We start from the raw sequence: 17793 nt of genomic DNA on the forward strand, positions 1-17793 counted from the left end.
AGTAGAGTTTATTAAGTAAGAATATATCGTTGAGAAGTTGAAGAGTGGTATGCAGGATTCTGATATGAGAACAAATCGTTGGTTTGAGATATCGAGAAGTGCATTCGATAGCAGGCGACGCTCAGCTTCAATCATGTTCACATTGCCCCATTCAACTTCCTGCATTATAGAAGGGTTAGTTATCAATCACCGTTTATTTCTATGTTTTAATAAATTACTGGATTTAGAATTCTATAGCCTACATATAAACAAGTATGCAGAAAATGTGACATCAGATTCAAAACTACCACTTTAAGTCCCTTTTTGACTGGACAATTTTGTTATTGAAATTAATTCTTACACTTTAACTAATATATATTGACACTGTAATTTTATTTATTTTTACATAATTATCGAGACAGATTTTACCAGTATCATTTTCTGAAAAGTTTACACTATCATTTCATATATTTTAATTTTATTTATTACCATATTATCATTCTAGCCGTCTTTTTCTCTTAAATACTATAATTCTTTGTTTTCTTCTAACAACTGTCATTCTTAGCCTTGCTAGATAATATTAAGCATTTTATGTCTCTGTTTTGTGTTCTGTTTTCCTTTCCCCTTTTTCTCTTAACATGGCTTTTCTTTATTAATTTTTTCTATTAAGCAATTTGCAGAGCTTCAAATATCAGAATTCACAGAGCTAAATATCTTTTATGATTCAATTGAATTATTATCAAAGCAATAATAATTGAAATGTAATATGAAACTGAAGAAAAAAACTAACTAACCTTACTAGGAATTCTTCTACCGTGAAAAACAGGGCTCTCAGGGTGTGATCCATTATAAGAAGGATTAGAATGCACATAAATTGAGTAATACACTTCATGTCCTTTGAAAAATTGTTCCCACAAAGGTGCCAAAAACACAGCACCCCTTGTCAAAAACATGAATGCAACTTTTGGAACTCGTTCAAATGGATATTCAGCTATTTTTGCTGTCATAGAAGCTCTCCACAACAATTCTTCATCATCCATATCATGCATAATTGGAGGAGGCTTAAGAAAATCCTTCAATCCTACTCGTTCTTGTTTCACCGCAATCGGCGGTGACAAATGTTGTGTTCTTGGTAAGGAAGACAGTGATAACTGAGTAAATTGTAGACTAAATGTGCATTCTTTAAGATAGAAACTTATGATTATTCCAAGTGTTAAACCAAATACCAAAACTAGGAGATAGGTGAGAAAATTTATGAAGTGGAGTTGAATTTTGAAAATCTTTGAAATAGGGATTGATTGGTATTGATTATTTGATCCCTTCATTTTTTCTGTCATAATAAAGAATTCTATAACTTGTAACTAGAAATAGTCACAAGGAAAAAGGAAAGATCAGCAACAAGCTTATCTTGTAACTAAAATAGGTTTTATGGTCATGAACCATAAGAAACAAGATCAAATTAATAATTAAAGTATTCACCAAAAGCAATGATATCTAAATTATGGTGAACACTACAAGGAGAGAAAACTCTTAAATATTGTAGAGAAAAGAGAGATAGATAGGGAAGGAAAAGTTGATGATAGAAAAACTATATACTAATACTAAGAAGGAGGTTTTTTGTTTATTTGTGTGTCTTCTTCCTCCTCGATGGCCACTACTTTGTAATTGAACTTTGTTTTATGCTCCTACAAATAATAACAACAACTTTGTTGTTAAAAATCTAAAACTTGCCAACTGTTATAGCTTGTTTTATAATTGGAATATTGTAGATGATTTTATTAGTAACATTTCGTTACAAGGAAGGAACTTATATATAGATCTAACTGGTAGTACGTTGAAAAAAACTATGGTTTCAGTTTTTGTTGTTACTATTAATAATATTAATTATTAGTAATTTGTTACTTATGTGGTGCCATATGTTGATGGTAACATTAAACGACATAAGGTGGAATGTTTCACATTGACAAATGTATGCAAATTTGTGTAGCAGCCGACTAAAATAATTTTCCACACGGTCGTTAATTACGTGTTTGGTCACCCAGGTTTCAACTATTGTGTTCATTTTCTGTGGATAATTCAGAAGGAAAGGATATGATTGGTCAAAGTGTCCATGAATATGGATCCAATAGAAGGAAGGAAGCTACCATGAAGATTGAAGATGGAAGCATATTAAAGACTTTTCAGCCAACTTGACTTTCCTACAATCCAAACTAACGTGTTGGAAGGAAAAATGAAGGGGAAAAATAGGACTCTTCCTCAATTCTTGATTATAAGCAAAAATATATATATTTATGCTAATTAAATTGATTTTTTTTAGTGTAATTAAAAAAAATTATATGTTTTAATCACCTTCATATGAATATTGAGTAAAGAAGGTCCATTTTAGTTTTCGAGAAAAACTGCAAAAATCTAGTTTGATCCTTGATAAAAATGATAGCATTTTTTGTTTATGACGAAAATAACTCGAAACAACTTAGGACCTATTGGATTGACTTATTTTTTAGCTTATAAAAAATTGTTTATGCAAGTATGTAAGCTTCTATATTAATTCATAAGTTCTCACTAACGAAAATTGTATTTTCATAAATTTTTTTTAACAAACTATTTTGACAAACTTATGAATAATTCATAAAAACTTTTTTTATTTTCATATGTTGTTTTGCATAAACTCAAAAATAAACAAATCCAAAAATTGGCCCTTAGTCTATGTTTGAACCACCATCATCAAAAAATTATTTGAGTTAAGATTCATCTATGTGAAAATCATTGTCACAAAAGAGTCAATTATATCCGTAACAATAAGTAAGAATAATTCAAAAGGGGACAATTAGTCCATGCCATGCCGATATATATAACTAAAATAATCTAATATATTAAAATACAAGTAACAAAGGTTTACGCCGTTCCTTCAAAAAAAAAAAAAAAGGTTTACGCCGTTGGTGCATAAAAAAATATCTCTTAAAAATTTGGCATAATTGCATAATGCTAAATAAACACCATCATTGTGAGATCAATAATTTGGATATCTAAAAAAGATAGGTGATTCTATTGGCGCTCTCTCTTCTATTTACTTGTGGGTCTTACTTTGTAAAAATATTTTCCTTAATTCAATTATTATATTATTTTCATAATAAAAAATAAATTAAAAATTGGATGCAAATGTTCTTTTTAATCAATCAATGTTTTGAATTTTCAAACAAATGAATTTTTTTTTACTACAACAACCAGTGTATCATCATTTTAATTTTTTTTTTTTTTGAATTATAATAAATTTTTCGAATTATTAATAATAAAACTTTTTTATAATTTATAATTGAATTGACTTAACATTTACAAATTAAACAATTATGAATGAAAATATAAATTATTGTTACAATTAAATGATAAAGTTATTGTAGAAACCTATTTAATAAGGCAAATTCTATGGTACATCCGATAAATTTGGGTGTATCGGTACACCAATTTGTTAAATTAATAATAAATTAGTTATTTTTTTGAAGAAAAATAATTATTTTCTATCATTGACAACTATAATAATTAAATTTTATTTACCAAAAGCTTCGACGAAATAAAATTTAATTTTTACTAATAATAATGAATATTGATTATTTTTTATGACAAAATGTAAAATTTTTAATATAATCCTTATAAACAATGAAATGATGTTTTTTCTTATGATATGACGTTTTCTAAAATATAAATATTGACAAATAAATTTTTATTTTATAAAAATGATCGTTAATTTATAAGTTTTGTGAAACAAGAGTACCGGTACACTACAATTTTTGAATGTACTGTAGAAGTTCCCATTTAATAATTTGTTGATATACTGAATTGAAGAAATTGGTGTTTATTAAGCATTAGTTATGAGTATTCGTGTAGAAACAAAATCCATTTTAACATCCAAATAAGTTGATGCAATGTGGATGGTCTTAGGCTCCAAAATTCCTAAACATGACCAGATTATATTATAAGTGTGTAATTTATGTGTTTCTGAATTCGATCTTTGATCGATCCATATGAAAGAGCACTTGTTAAAATATGTTAGCTCTTTGGATAAATCTTTATACCTTGAACAATTACTCTCTATCTTTCTGTTGGGAATATCTTAGGCAAAAGCAGAAAATTTAAGATTTTAAATTCATAAGCTCACCTGATTCAACTAACTAATAAAGAAATAATGATATCAGTTCTTTAGATGCTTCCAACATAAATGTTTAGGCATCACCGATACGAAATGTAGGACAAAAAATACCGTTACTGCCGATGATGTGTAAATTAGAAGCAAATCACTCTCTGTAAGTAACCAATCATTAAAACAATTTGACTCTTGCTAGTCCCATCTCATATAATTCTAGTTACATTTAAATTTATTTAAAATTTTACAATAATATCAAAATTGTCATGTTCATGTAAATTTCTAAAAACCCATCTTATATAATCATTCTGAATTTTCACCTCCTTTCATCCACAAATCACTATAGATGTGCAACCAAGATCTGAATCAACATCTTTGTCATTGATCTGTAAGATGTTAGTGTCAATTCATTTTACTTATATTCAATTTAGGTTAATGTAAATTAAGTTTACGTATATATATATATAGGAGGGTTAGTGTAAATTTAATTTACAAATGTACAATTAAGGAGGTTAATGTAAATTAAGTTTACGGATTAGCCAAGATAGTTGATTTCAGGGAGACTCTGTGCACACAATATGTGAAATTAGGTTAATGTAAATTAAGTTTAAGGATTAGCCAATATGTGAATTAGGTTTGGAAGTTTCAAAAACACGGTGTGTGTGTGTTTGGAAGGAGGAATATCTGAATTAGGTTTACGTTAGGTTTCAGTGATTAAGCGTGGATGAAAGGATTTTAGATTAATTTGAAATTTTTATTTTAGTTAAAGGGTATATTAGTCAGTCTGGGGTGTAACTTGTGTTTTTTGGGGTGTGAACTGAATAGCATCTGTCAAACAATTTTCATACATATTTTTTTTCTTTACAAGATTTTTTTTTTCATATATATGTATAGTAAATAATTTAAAATTTTGGCACATGAATAAAAAAGTATTGATATCGTAGAAAAAGAAAACAGAGAACCAAGTATATGTGGTGCCACTAGAAGTAACAATGTGGTTACGGCCATCACACAACGCCGCTATTGACCACCATCTGCAACGCTTCCCTGTCAACCACCATCCACGGGTAGGCATGGCAACAAAATCCATACCCGTGGTTATCCACTTGAACCAAACTCAATTTGACGGATTTTCCCCTTTTTGACTGGGTTTAGGTTTTCCCCAATTTCAAAACATGGATATGGGACGGGTATATAGGTACCCACCCCGAACCCATACCCAAACCCGTCCCGAATGCAGAAAACTACTTTATGTTAATATGTTATGTTATTTTGTTTGATAATTGATGTGTTATAAAAACTACTATTGATATTTAAAGGAGCAACTAAATAAATCGGTTTAACAAATGTTAAAGTGAACATATTGTTGGATAATGCATTAGAATATTTCTCTAGGGCTATGTTTGGATTGGTGATATGTGATGGAATGGAACGGAATGGAGTGGTACATAATTATATTCCATTGTTTGGATTTGCAAAAAGCGAATGGAGTGGGATGGAATACAATGGAACTCATTCCATCCAATACCACCCAAACCTTCAATTTTTCATTCCCTTCAAATTGGGGTGTATCCAATGGAATAGAGTACCGTAACAAAAATATTACATTTTTACCCCTGTTTTTATTTTATCTGTAACATGTTCCTCCAACTACTGTTCTTACGTTTTTTTCTTCTCTCGTTTAATTTTTTCATTGCTGTCATGTTTTCCTCTTAATTCCTCATGTGCATGCTTATTATTTCTTGCTCTGGTTTATATTTTTTCTCTATGTTTACCTTTAAAAAAAAAGAACTTTGCTACGTTGATTTTTTTTTTTTTAAGAAACTTTGCTACGTTGATGTATGACTATATATTCTTCAATTTTATTTTTGCTATTTTACCAATAATACCTAGTATACAAACTGATGAGTTATAATGAGTTTTAAAGTTTCAACATGCGTGTATATTCCTAGATTTGTTATAGAGTTCTGAAGAAATGCAGTTTGTTAAACATATGGATGGCATGTCTAAATCAAATTAGGATGCTAAACTCTTGTTTAAATGTTTTAACGGTTGAAGGCAATAAAATTTTAGTAGTAATATCTTTATAATAATAGTATTTTTTAAATAAGGGTAAAAGTGGAATAAAAATTTATAACTTGTTCCGTTCCGTTCACTTCACAAACAATGGAATGGAAACATGATTTTGTCACATCGTAACATATCCAAACAATGGAATGGAATCTTTGTTCCATTCCATTCCGCTCCGCTTCACTCCATTCCATTCCGCTCCATTCCGTTATGTTCCGTCAATCCAAACAGAGCCTAGGGGTTGCAAAAAAACTTCTATTTTTTATTAAAAAAAATTATTCAATGTGGGGACGGGGATGGGGCGGGGATACACAAACCCGTTAGGGACGGGGATGAGGTTCAATTTCTCATCCCCGTTAGATATGGATAGGGTAACGGATAAATATATGAGAATCGGATATGGGAACGGGGAATGCAAAACCCGTCCCCACCCCACTGCCATGCCTATCCACAGGCCACCACTTGCGTATCATCACAAGGCTTGTATCTCCACCATCTGTCATGTATCCATGTCTCATGAGAAGTCACTTTGGAGACAGTGATTACAACTTCACTCTCCCCACCTTTGCAAATTTGGGAAGATCAAATTGTGTCTATCTTGCATGTTTTTGATGTTATCTCTCCCTATTTCTCTCCTTATACAAAACGAAGTTACTTTCATTACCTCATCACAATTTCTCCCTCCATACTCTCTCTCTTCTATTTCATTGTACTAAACATAGTGTTGGCTATTGGATAGAGCATAAAAATAACATCAAACATCAATTTAGGTGATCACAAACATGCAAACCCACAGGAGACCAACCATTATTCATTCAAATTGCACCAATAATCATATTAAAATAACTTTCCAGTATAGTAATAACAAACTCGCTAGAAACAGTTCAATCGCATCTGAAGTTTCTAAGAACAAAACATCATATCATCTTTACATAGAAGTTCAATTTAAACTATAACTAAGATAGGCAATGTCTATTTCCTGAATTTGGTTTTGGCAGAACAATGCACCAAAACAGCAATGCCAACCAGAACACCAGCAATAAGAAATGAAGATTTCCTTGGATGTATGCTGCAACTGGTGTAACCCCATATCCATCGCGACAGAAAATGTAGTCCACATGTATTTTTGAAATTCCGGATTGAAAATTCCTAGGGTAGATGCAGCATGTTCAGTCAGTTTCGACGATTTAACATCCAATCTCACAAGCAATTCCTCTCAACAGGCTATATATATTTTACAAAAAATATTGAATGCAGTTCCTGTTATACAGGGCCATTTCAGCACATACAACTGACTTTGAGGATAGAGCTGCAAATTTTATCAGGTAAATTTTAATGGATGAGGGTAGTCAGTGAGCCACCCAGTGCTGCTGTACACATCTATAATTTACCCAAGTTGTCAGCAAATGCAACCAAACTGGAACTGAAAGTTTCTAGACAAAAATCCTGCAGATTCTCAAGAAATTGTCCACGTTTCATTAAATTTGGAACGTTAGTATGTCTCTAATTCAAATATGTTTGCTTTACAATATTGTCGAGATTAAGAGATAGAACTGCAATTCCATGAATTATGGACAATTACGCCAGCCAAAATAATCACAAATGAACAAAGAAATGTGTAGATGCAGAGAAGTAATTAATCCAAAATTAGCATTAGTGTTAAGTCTGGTTAACCTAAGAGAAGAAACTATAAATTTCTAGATAAGTGGTGCCGATAACTAGAAAGGATATGGCAAAGTATCAAATCCATGGTGGACATCACATTAGTCAAGGCTCTAATTATTTTGCTGGTCCAGTCAAACTAATTAACCGTATTAATAATAATAAAATTATAAAATAAGGGTCTTGCTAACATGTGCCGGGAATCTAAAAATACAAACTCTGTGTTGAAAAATATATATTTTTGAACTTTTATTGAATCGAATACACAACTTTCAAGACAATATTTGTATATTTAGTAAGGGTGCATATTAGCATTTGCCATAAAATAAAAGCACCAGGCAGAGTACAAGTTACAACACCAACAACAACTAAAGCCTTTTTCCCACAAATTTCTCTACATAGATCAAACGGCATCAAAATTTCCTATTGTGAATTGTGTTTAATGAAAGACCAGTTAAATCAAAATCCTTATCAGTGGTTTGACTTATAATTCTCCATGACCTCTCTTTCTCTAACTATTGGATTAGCTTCCATTTGATATTTAATATCTTAAGCATAATACAATAGAATAATTAAAATAGAAAAAAAGTAAAAACCTATCATACAAAGAAAATATTACACATCATTATAGTGCACACATTCATACATTCATGAGATATTTCTAAGAGACTCTTCTGAAATGGTATTTTATTTTCCTTTAATAATGAGGCACCTCAGCTACATGCAAGTAGGCGTGGGGATAACAGTAAATTTTGTAAATAAATGACAATATAACATGTATACGGCAAACCGACCTATGGTATGAAATGAAATAATGTTGTGTAAATATAAATACAATGATATGATCATATATAATAAAGTAAATGCGACAAAAAAAAAAAAAAAAAAAAAAACATCAATATGATTGACATTGTAGTTAATAAGTAAAAAGGAAAATGTTATCCTAGTCCTACGAAGAAAAAGAGAAGGGTAACACAATAAATACGGAAAATATAAGACAGGGAAAGCATGGTGTGTGGGAAGAAAACATAAGGAAGGAAAGGGAAGAAATTATAATATGCTCCAAGTTAATACTCTATGCAGTTCTATAACTGGTTAAATTCAATTTAATAATGGCTTAAATGCACTTTTGGTACTCCTATTCTATGTTTTTAAATGAAGGTTTAGTCCCCCTATTTTTAAAAACGTTTTGTTGGTCCCACTATTTAACTTTTTTTGGAACCTTGTCTCTCATCTAATTTTTGGGTCATTTTTTGATGACATGTCATATTCATTTATGACATGGCGGCGCTTGCTGACATGGATACTCAGTGTTTCCTAATAAACGGTGTCACATCATAAATGAATAGGCCACATCATCAAAAATGACCCAAAAATGAGATGATGGAGCTAAAAACAATTTTAAAAATAGGGGGACCAAAAAACCAATTTTAAGATAGGGAGACCAAAATTTCATTTTTTTAAAATGGGGAACCAAAAGTGCATTTAAGCCAATAATAATTTATTTGTCACTTAAGAAAGTGGTGTAATAGTCCCAAAGCATGTAAAAATCTCAACAAAGGGGGACTATAGGGAGAGATGCAGAGCATGCAGTGAAAGCTGAAAAGGACAGGCCTTATGTAGTTATACGCCCATGCAAGGTGGGATTTTCACTAATATGTTGTACTAAGGATTTCTCAGAGATGTTTCAGGTGTTTGAAGATGGAAGCATGTTAGTTATTACCTTTGGTAATTTATGTTGCTCGGCCAAATGATCCACATGGAGCCTCACATTTGATGATGCAGGAATCCAGGCACGTCGGTCAACATTAGAATATACATAGGCAACAATTTCAAACAATGTTTTTGCTCCACCTTCAATAGCTTTTAAGATAGCAGCTTCTCTACTCCTACGATTCCTGAAAAAAATTATAACCATCCTCAGAGTTGGTGACCATGAAATAAAATCCCAACTATAACTGCTAACTTGTTCTGTCAAAGGAAATCGTTGATACTTTAGATATTCACACAACATCTGCTTTGGCCAGACATTAACTCTCCCATGCATAGGTATCAAAGCATGTGGTGAAAGCTCCAGAAATTTGTATGTGGTTTCAAAGTATTCCTGTATATGACAATATTATTAGGCAAAAATACGCTGAATATGGTGCTTTATTAATATTAGTATCTTCTTTTATTAATGGCGCTCTTTTAAATGAACTTTAATCTCTAAGTTGCAGAGAATGCACCATTCTTTTCACACTTACAGACATATTTCCACCAGAATTTATGTCCAAAAGAGCACTTCCCTGACTGGGACAAAATGAATTAATATGTTAGTAGAATGGAGTAATTAACACTATAGAATATTGAAAATAATATAGGTCTAAGAAAATATTGGAACTGAAAGAGAAAATTATATGGCTGACATTGGATAATATGAAGAAAAAAAATTAGCATGCCAAAGCCAAATGATTTCTCTCTCTAAATCAGAACAAGGTAGAACATCATTCCCTATAATTTTGAAAAGAACATTTTTGCAGAGGTAAAACAAACAGATTGATCCTCTTATGATTATGTTATCATATACGTGCTTTCTCTGTATCTTTTTACTTTTAGTATAAATAGGGTAACCCTCATGGAGGGAGGCTAATCTCTTTAGCTCGGTAGAATCACATGGGCACAAAGCTCTCTTTCTCAAGAGTTGTAATGTTGTTGCATTCCCAAGCTCGGGTTCAAACTAGAGACCAAAGTTGCTCTCGGCTAAATTGTCAGTAACACATTAGTTATTGCATTGGCTGTCAATAATTAGCTTAATTTGTCTTAACATCAGTTTTATATAACTGACATCATTGATCCCAGATTCTCTTCCCGATGTAACCGAGGGTTCATCTATCTTTTATTTGAATGGTGCATTCCCCGCCCTCAATAATTTTCCAGTGTAGCTAACACAGTCTTTATTTTCCGAATGCAAACTAAGTTAATTTTCAACATCGTAATTCATAAACTATAAAACTTCGCCAACTTGCTTAATAGATGTTCTTTTTGTTTGCAATCAAATAATAGACACAATTAGTAATTAGAATAACCTACTTCAGAAAAAACTCCCTATGCACTCTTAAAAGAGAAGAAAAACATCCTAATAAAAGAAATAGTTCACTAAAATTTCAAGTATCCACAACAGTCCAACTAAAACTGGAAAGTTTCATAGCAACCCAAATATGCATAAATACATGATTAATGAAATTTGAATGTGTACGTGTACGTGATAAGAAAGAAGAATTGATTTTCGTTTCATGTATGAACATATATTATGTCCATTTTGTTTAATGTGTGTACGGGTATTGAATGGAATCTTACCCGACACAATGATCACCTACAATCAAGGAATGTGTATTCACATGAAGCAATGCCATATGGCCATCTGTATGTCCCTGAAACATAAAGAATTTAACCTTCAGCAGAAAATAAAACCAATTTTATAATTTTCTACAAACTTAATTAAGAATTCAAGTAGAGTTTAATATGGTTTGAGATACCTTTTTTATTCTATCAAGAGTCGATTCAACCTTAAAAGAGTTAAGAATTAAAACCCTAAACAAAACCAATTTTACAAAAAAAAGATCCCCAGATTTATGATTCCAATACATACTTGGTTAAAATTTCAGTACTATGTAACAAGGTTATTTTGTCAGGAACCAATTCAAACTTAAAAGAGTTACTAGGCAATAGTCATGGATGGTATTTGGTTTACACCTCTGAGACAATCTTCATGCAAAAAGCACTGGATTTGAAGCATGGACAAAGCACGGGTTTGTTTTCAAGAGGTTACTTACCATCTTAAGAACCAATTCGACCAAAGCTTAATTTATTAAAATAAGAAACGTCAAAGTTTTTTCTGGCGATTTAACATATAGTTGGTGAAAATTCACCATCCTATAAGGTAATGTCAAAAAAGAGAAGCAAATATGTCATTATCTGGTCATACATCTTAAAGGAAAATTTTCAAACATATATTATGGAGCCTGGGTCAAAAAAATTGAAGTTATTACAACCCAACTACACAGTACATGAAAGATGATAGACCGGAACATGCTATAATCTGTAAAAGAAGGATAATACATGTGAAAAATACCGGTGCAAAAATAACTTTCAATTTCTGACCACCAATGTAAATGTCTTCATCTCCAGTAACCGAGGTATAGCCGAGTGACCAATCATCTGTAATCATAAAAAAAATCACAATATCAGTTTATTAGCATGGTGAAGTTATTTAAGGTCAGAGTTTAAAAAACTAAAAGAAAAATTTAAAGCAAATCTGAAAAAATAATCATAGGTTTTTCTCTAAGAGACTTATATAACAGCATAGAATTGTGCATCCAAGCTTTCTTACGTATTGTAAATCAAACTTACTTTCATAAGCAAAAGGAAGTCAAATATCACACTTGTCTCTCATTGTTTTATTTTCCACTGATATTTAATGACAAATAGTCATGGGTTATATTGTATGTCAGGCATTCATTTATGGGCCAATTTAACTGGAAAGAATATCTCCTACATGCATTAGTAGAATGTCTATAGTATATAACTTAAGCCCCAAAAGAATGTTTGAAAATGACAGAAAAACAAGATGAAAGATAATTCAATTACAGTCAATTTGGAATATTACTAAAATGTTTTTTCACCATGGATGTATGTACTTAAGTTTTTAGGGACATAATTTTTTTTAATCTGTTCTTAATAGGACCAAGATATGGGAATAGGGTCAAAGCTAGTTAGACAGTTAGATCTCTGTTAAGTTAGTTACAGTAATTCAATCAAGGAGATGGATAGTTAGGTATTGGGGTTCCATCAGCAAGATCAAGATAGAATATGCATTTAGAAATTTCGATGGGAAAACTGGGTGAAAGTTGTGTTGCGAGAGGAAAACCATGGAGGAGAATTATTTCTCCTTGTTGACTTGATACAAAACTAAAAATAAAACACATGTTTGCAAAATGACTACAAAAACATTACTGAAAAAATTGAAACAAAAAAATTAGCATTATAACCTCTACTTATGCGTCTCATGGTATTCTCATGCGCTAACAAAATAGCATCAGGATTGCACTTCTGTATAACTGAGAGACCTGTCATAAGAGGTGAAAATACACTAGAATTAGCAATACTATACTCAATTTAATTTATAAAAATTAAAAACATTTTAAGTGTAAGCTTTCAAGTTCAATAATGTATCCATCACAGACAATAGTTTTTGCAAGAATAGGAGAAAACATGACGATTCATGAAAAATACACTTGAATGCAGAACTAACAAATATAAGAGTATGTCTTGCTGCCTTTTGGTTCTGACTTGGTTTCAGAGCAGACAACAAGACGGATAACTTTTTATGACTACCACACCATTATGGCGTGGCGTATACTCATATCATAGCATAACTTGACTATAAAAGAACACAAACTTACTAAATTTTTAGCAAAGACTTACCATCAACATGGTCACGGTGATGATGGGTGACAAAGACCACTAGTCTTCTTGGCAAAGCAGTAACAATATTCTTTAGCTGATAATTACAGAGTAACGAAAAATAAATAAAAATTCCAAAAGCAGATAATGTGAAAATTGACAACTTATAGAAAATACGATATGGCAGGAGGGCAGAGTGAAATATCAAAAAAAAAAATCTAATATATTCCTCAAAAGTCACAGCTCAAATCTGAGCAGGAAAAAAAATAGATCATAAATTCAATCAAACAAATAGGACTTGCTATTGTTTTTTCTGTCAATAAATAATGCCAATATACTAATAACTAAGTAGTCATTGCAGTATGATCTAGTACGAAGTATGAAATATGCATCTCATGAGCATGAAACAGAAAACAGAAAGATAAAAACATTATTTGAAGGCTAAAATGACATGTATTAACTGCACAATTTTGCATGTTATGCAGAAGTATAACCTCTCCATGGAATTTTGACAGACATCCTGGATCAACTATCAGTGCATCTCCATAAACAATAAGTTGATTGTCCTTGGAAGCATTTGGAACATTCTCAGGTGCAAACACCACCAAATTTGTTGTGTGAAAAGGCTTCGCTGTCCTACTTCCCATAGGAATGAGTATAACACCAGTCGGATACTCCTGAAAATGAAAATAAATCTTCCATCTGTAACAGATTATTAACATAAATTAAATAATGACTTTGAAGAAAAATGCTTCCTCTATCTCCTTACCATGTGCATGAATATTGAACTAAAGCTATAATATTTGAATATGAATAAATAAATTGAAGATGTAACTTTTGTGTAGCAACATCTTGCTGATCTGGAGGACGGTTTTATCCTTTTAACCCAGAAACAGTCAAGAAAGTGAGTTAGCACATTTACAAGTGCATGGATGTAGGAGAGTGGTGAAAACCTAGTAAGACAAATCTCAACATTAGAGCATTCGCATCTCTTTTTTTTTTTCTTTCTGGTGAATTGTACATGCAATGCTGAGGGAGGTTGATAACCTTTTAGAACAAAAGACATGTTTCTGAAATATCAATTCCCAATAAATGTCCAACCATTGAAAGAAAACAATTTTTTGAAAGAAAAAAAAACCTGGTAGTTGATGGCTGGAGGGGCTTCCCAGTTTGCAGAGACAGACGAGTCATTTACAAGACCGACAACTACCAATGGTCCAACACGATCACCATGTGGAATCACTTCCAGAAGCCAGTTAAGACAGCTTTGAATGGACATCCATTTATACGAATCTGTATATAGAGTTATAGCTTCACATTGATAATAATGAGAATGAAAGCATAGATCAACAATGCATGCAAGTAAACATTCACATTGACTTCATGAATGGGTTGAAATTCATGTAAACTACCTACACTGCTTACAGATGCTATACACTAGAAAGATAACTCATCGGTAGTTAAAATACTTGCAAAATAGAAATGGTCTCAATTTTTGTTCACTAGGACATCAATCGGCCGCCATTTATTCAGTAGAAGTGAAAAGAAAATTAACATGTTAGCACATGAACTTCGAAACGTTTGGTGGCAACAATGCACAAATTTGTGCATTACAGAAGTTAAGGAAAGTTATTTTTGAACCATTAGATTAAAAGGAACATTGATCATTATTATAGACTGCCCACATCATATCTTTCAAATTTGTGCATTGTGTATAGTAAATGTCACCGTAACGTTTAAACCTTTCTCAATCTCAGAATAAAATAAGAAAAGAAGCTTGAACTGCGCTCAAGAAAACAAAACACATGGAGCTATATTGTTTTCATTCCCCTGTTACTTGGCTTCTTTACCAAGTTTCTGGGACCTCTATAAATATGATTTCTCTGAAATCCAGAGACTTTGGATGCGTTTATTACAGCTTTAAAAAAAATAGATTTTGGGTTAAAAGAATCTAGGGATTTTTAAAAATCTAAAGCTATTTATTTGTTTACTATCATAAAATGATTTTTTTTAAGATTTTAATCTCTTACATTTGAGTTCCTTGTTTTTAGAAAAAAATATATATATTTTGAAAAAGCTACTAGGATTAGCTTTTCATTTTGAGGCTAAAAATGATTTTTTAATCTGAAACAAACACTGCAAAAATAAAATAAAAAGTGATTTTTTGGTTAAAAAATAGATTTTTTATTCAAATAATATACAGATTCACTTTATTTGTCTCTCAATCCATTTTAGTTTCTCTAATTTTTGTTCATTTCTCTTCATTTTCTCAGCTATTTATTCCTACAATTATAATCACAAATACGCAACTATTACATCTTCCTAACCTGATTCCTACACATTTCTACCACATATCGCAATTCATACATTACTGCAAACAAAACAACAGCCAACAATATAAACTTGAGAAACCTGAAAAGTCCTTGATCTCATCATCTACAAGCTTCCCAGCAATGAAAACAGTGTTAACAGGTAAACCAGGTCCAAACGCAGGTTCCTTTACATACTTATGAAACTTCCACTCTCCTCTTTCAACAATCCCAAACCCTAACTCTCCAAAAACCTAATCACAAAACAATTAAACACCAAATTCATAACTACTTTCAGCTCAATAATTCAAAACAAACCAAAATTCAAGAGCACTACCTCTTTTAGAGCGGAATGGATATCGAATTCACTGAAATTGAACTCATCGGAATGTGATACCGAAATTTGTACCTCGACCGGTGGGTCCGATTGTGGTTGCAGTGGATTCAACTGCACTGAAGGTAAGTCCCAGAGATCAGAATCGAGGAAAGAATCGTATTCTTCGTCGTTGAATTTGGGAGGACGTGATTGCTTAATGAGGAGAAACTCGTTTTGGTTTGAAGGATTTTGGATGATCAAAGCGAGTTTGTGAGTTGCCATTGTCCAAGAACTGGAAAACGGTAGTTGAGCGACAAGTTTTTAATAACAAGTACAACCAACTCAACTTCTATTACATCATTTAATAGCCGTTTTATTAGTTCCACATCTCATAAAAAAAGACTAATAATACTCCATCCGTTTTTAAATATAAGCAAAATTGAATCAATCTAAAAAGTTAATTTTGTTTATATTTAAAAACGAATGGAGTATATTTTATCTCAGAAATTATACATTATTATATCGGGATTTTAAAAATTAACTTTTATTTCATTAAACTTATCAACTATTTTTATTTTTGTCTTCTTTATAAATCAAATTTATCTAATGAGGAATGCTTGCTAGCGACATGTTCTTTTTAACACCTTCGCTAACATTTATTATTTTATTAGAAGAAATCGACGTGGATCTTACACTTTGTAAATGGATCTCACATAAAGCGATGGAGTTCACCTTGATTTCATTCAAGGATATGGTGAGTATTAGAGAGAGTGTTAGAAAGATAATGTTGTTGATAACATTCTTCTTATCTAATAAAGCATAATCCTTTTGTTTTTTGTGTTATGAAAAGGAACCTAATATTGAGTTTGACCGCGAAAACTTAATATTGAGTGTGACCGCGCGAAATAAGTATAGTCTAAGCAAGAATTTATTGTATTGTCCATAAATTAAATTTGGGTTATTTTCAACAATTTGTTTTTTTATCTCATTAACTAGTTGAACTCAACTGTATGGTTGATCCACCTCTACGTTTAGATGAATAAACCATTTGATTTTAGTTCATTTTCTCACTAAAGCATCAATGTTGACTAGCTTAACTCGTCTACAATCTGTAATATAAACAAATTAAACTTTCAAACTAAATTAAGGATCTATTGTGAGTCAAGTTTTTATTAGATCGAGTAGCTTTGTGCACACGGGAAAGAGCATTGGGTTGTAGCAATTTTCTATAGTTTTTATGACTTGAAGGTTGGGAGTCGGGTTAGTTTGTGTTTCCATAGGGGGGGGGGGTTAACCATCTCATTCCTTGTGTTGTGTTGCTGGGAAATTGAACAAGGCATATGTCGGTTTGGAAAGTTTGCAAGATGTTGCTTATGTTGTTAATAAAAACCGACAAAAGAAGAAATAAGGTATACTTGTTCCGTTTTTAAATATAAGTAAATTTTACTTTTTAGGTTCATTTAATTAATGATGTAACGGATAGAGTATGTCAGTGTTGCGAAGGTAACGAACGAAATTGGTTTGACAAGAGATAGGCGATTGGGTCAATATATTTTTTTTAAACGGACCTATCGTTAAATGAGATCTCTTTTAAGGACAGATTTAGACGTTGAATAACTGTGGCGAACATCATAGAAATGCAATTGAATTGACAAAAAATAATCACACATAAATATTTTGAATTAAATATTTTGACATGTCACAAATCACAAATATTTTAATTAAAAAAACTTAAAATATTTATGTACACATTTATGCATTACTAATATTATTATTATTATTAATTTGTTTTGGTCAAGTAACCTAGTGGCTAGAGTTCACACAATTTAATTATAAAGAAGTGGGATGTCCGAAGTTCGAATCTCGGGCTCTGC

At 31.5% G+C, this 17793-nt stretch overlaps 2 protein-coding genes across 3 annotated transcripts in view; both read right to left on the reverse strand.

The window, feature by feature from the left end:
- Positions 1–1818, reverse strand: part of LOC25485487 (glycosyltransferase BC10) — a 2453-nt gene extending 635 nt beyond the window's left edge. The window contains exons 1-2 of the mRNA XM_013614708.3: positions 774–1818; positions 1–159 (exon numbers count right to left, since the gene is read on the reverse strand). The exon at positions 1–159 is cut by the window's left edge and continues 635 nt beyond it. Of these exons, the coding sequence (XP_013470162.1) occupies positions 1–159; positions 774–1316 (702 nt within the window). The 5' untranslated portion in view covers positions 1317–1818. The remainder of the gene's footprint in view (positions 160–773) is intronic.
- Positions 1819–6984: 5166 nt separating this feature from the next.
- On the reverse strand, positions 6985–16269 carry LOC11421877 (uncharacterized). 2 transcript variants are annotated; one of them, XM_003592580.4, is made up of 12 exons: positions 15941–16269; positions 15707–15857; positions 14433–14587; positions 13789–13971; positions 13316–13391; positions 12880–12957; positions 11964–12049; positions 11189–11262; positions 10096–10141; positions 9844–9953; positions 9573–9747; positions 6985–7336 (listed from the first exon to the last, which is right to left on the reverse strand). In XM_003592580.4, exons 1-12 carry the CDS (start codon positions 16199–16201, stop codon positions 7160–7162), a joined length of 1572 nt encoding a protein of 523 aa, XP_003592628.2. In that variant the 5' UTR covers positions 16202–16269; the 3' UTR covers positions 6985–7159. The 2 variants fall into 2 exon arrangements, with proteins under 2 accessions (XP_003592628.2, XP_013470163.1); XM_013614709.3 differs by having other exon boundaries at positions 6985–7633; positions 15941–16268.
- Between the last annotated feature and the right edge of the window lie 1524 nt (positions 16270–17793).

The sequence above is a fragment of the Medicago truncatula genome, chromosome 1 (genome assembly GCF_003473485.1).
Source record: "Medicago truncatula cultivar Jemalong A17 chromosome 1, MtrunA17r5.0-ANR, whole genome shotgun sequence".
In the NCBI taxonomy this organism is placed as follows: Eukaryota; Viridiplantae; Streptophyta; class Magnoliopsida; order Fabales; family Fabaceae; genus Medicago; species Medicago truncatula.

Bases quoted from the DNA above. Each gene is read 5' to 3' on its own strand.
- LOC11421877 (XM_003592580.4), bottom strand. From the start codon at position 16,201: ATGGCAACTCACAAACTCGCTTTGATCATCCAAAATCCTTCAAACCAA. The intron at 9,954-10,095 runs GTAAGTGTGAAA...TGTCATATACAG, and splicing joins ATTCTGGTGGAAATATGTCT to GAATACTTTGAAACCACATA. The intron at 9,748-9,843 runs GTATCAACGATT...AATTTTTTTCAG, and splicing joins ATGTTGTGTGAATATCTAAA to GAATCGTAGGAGTAGAGAAG.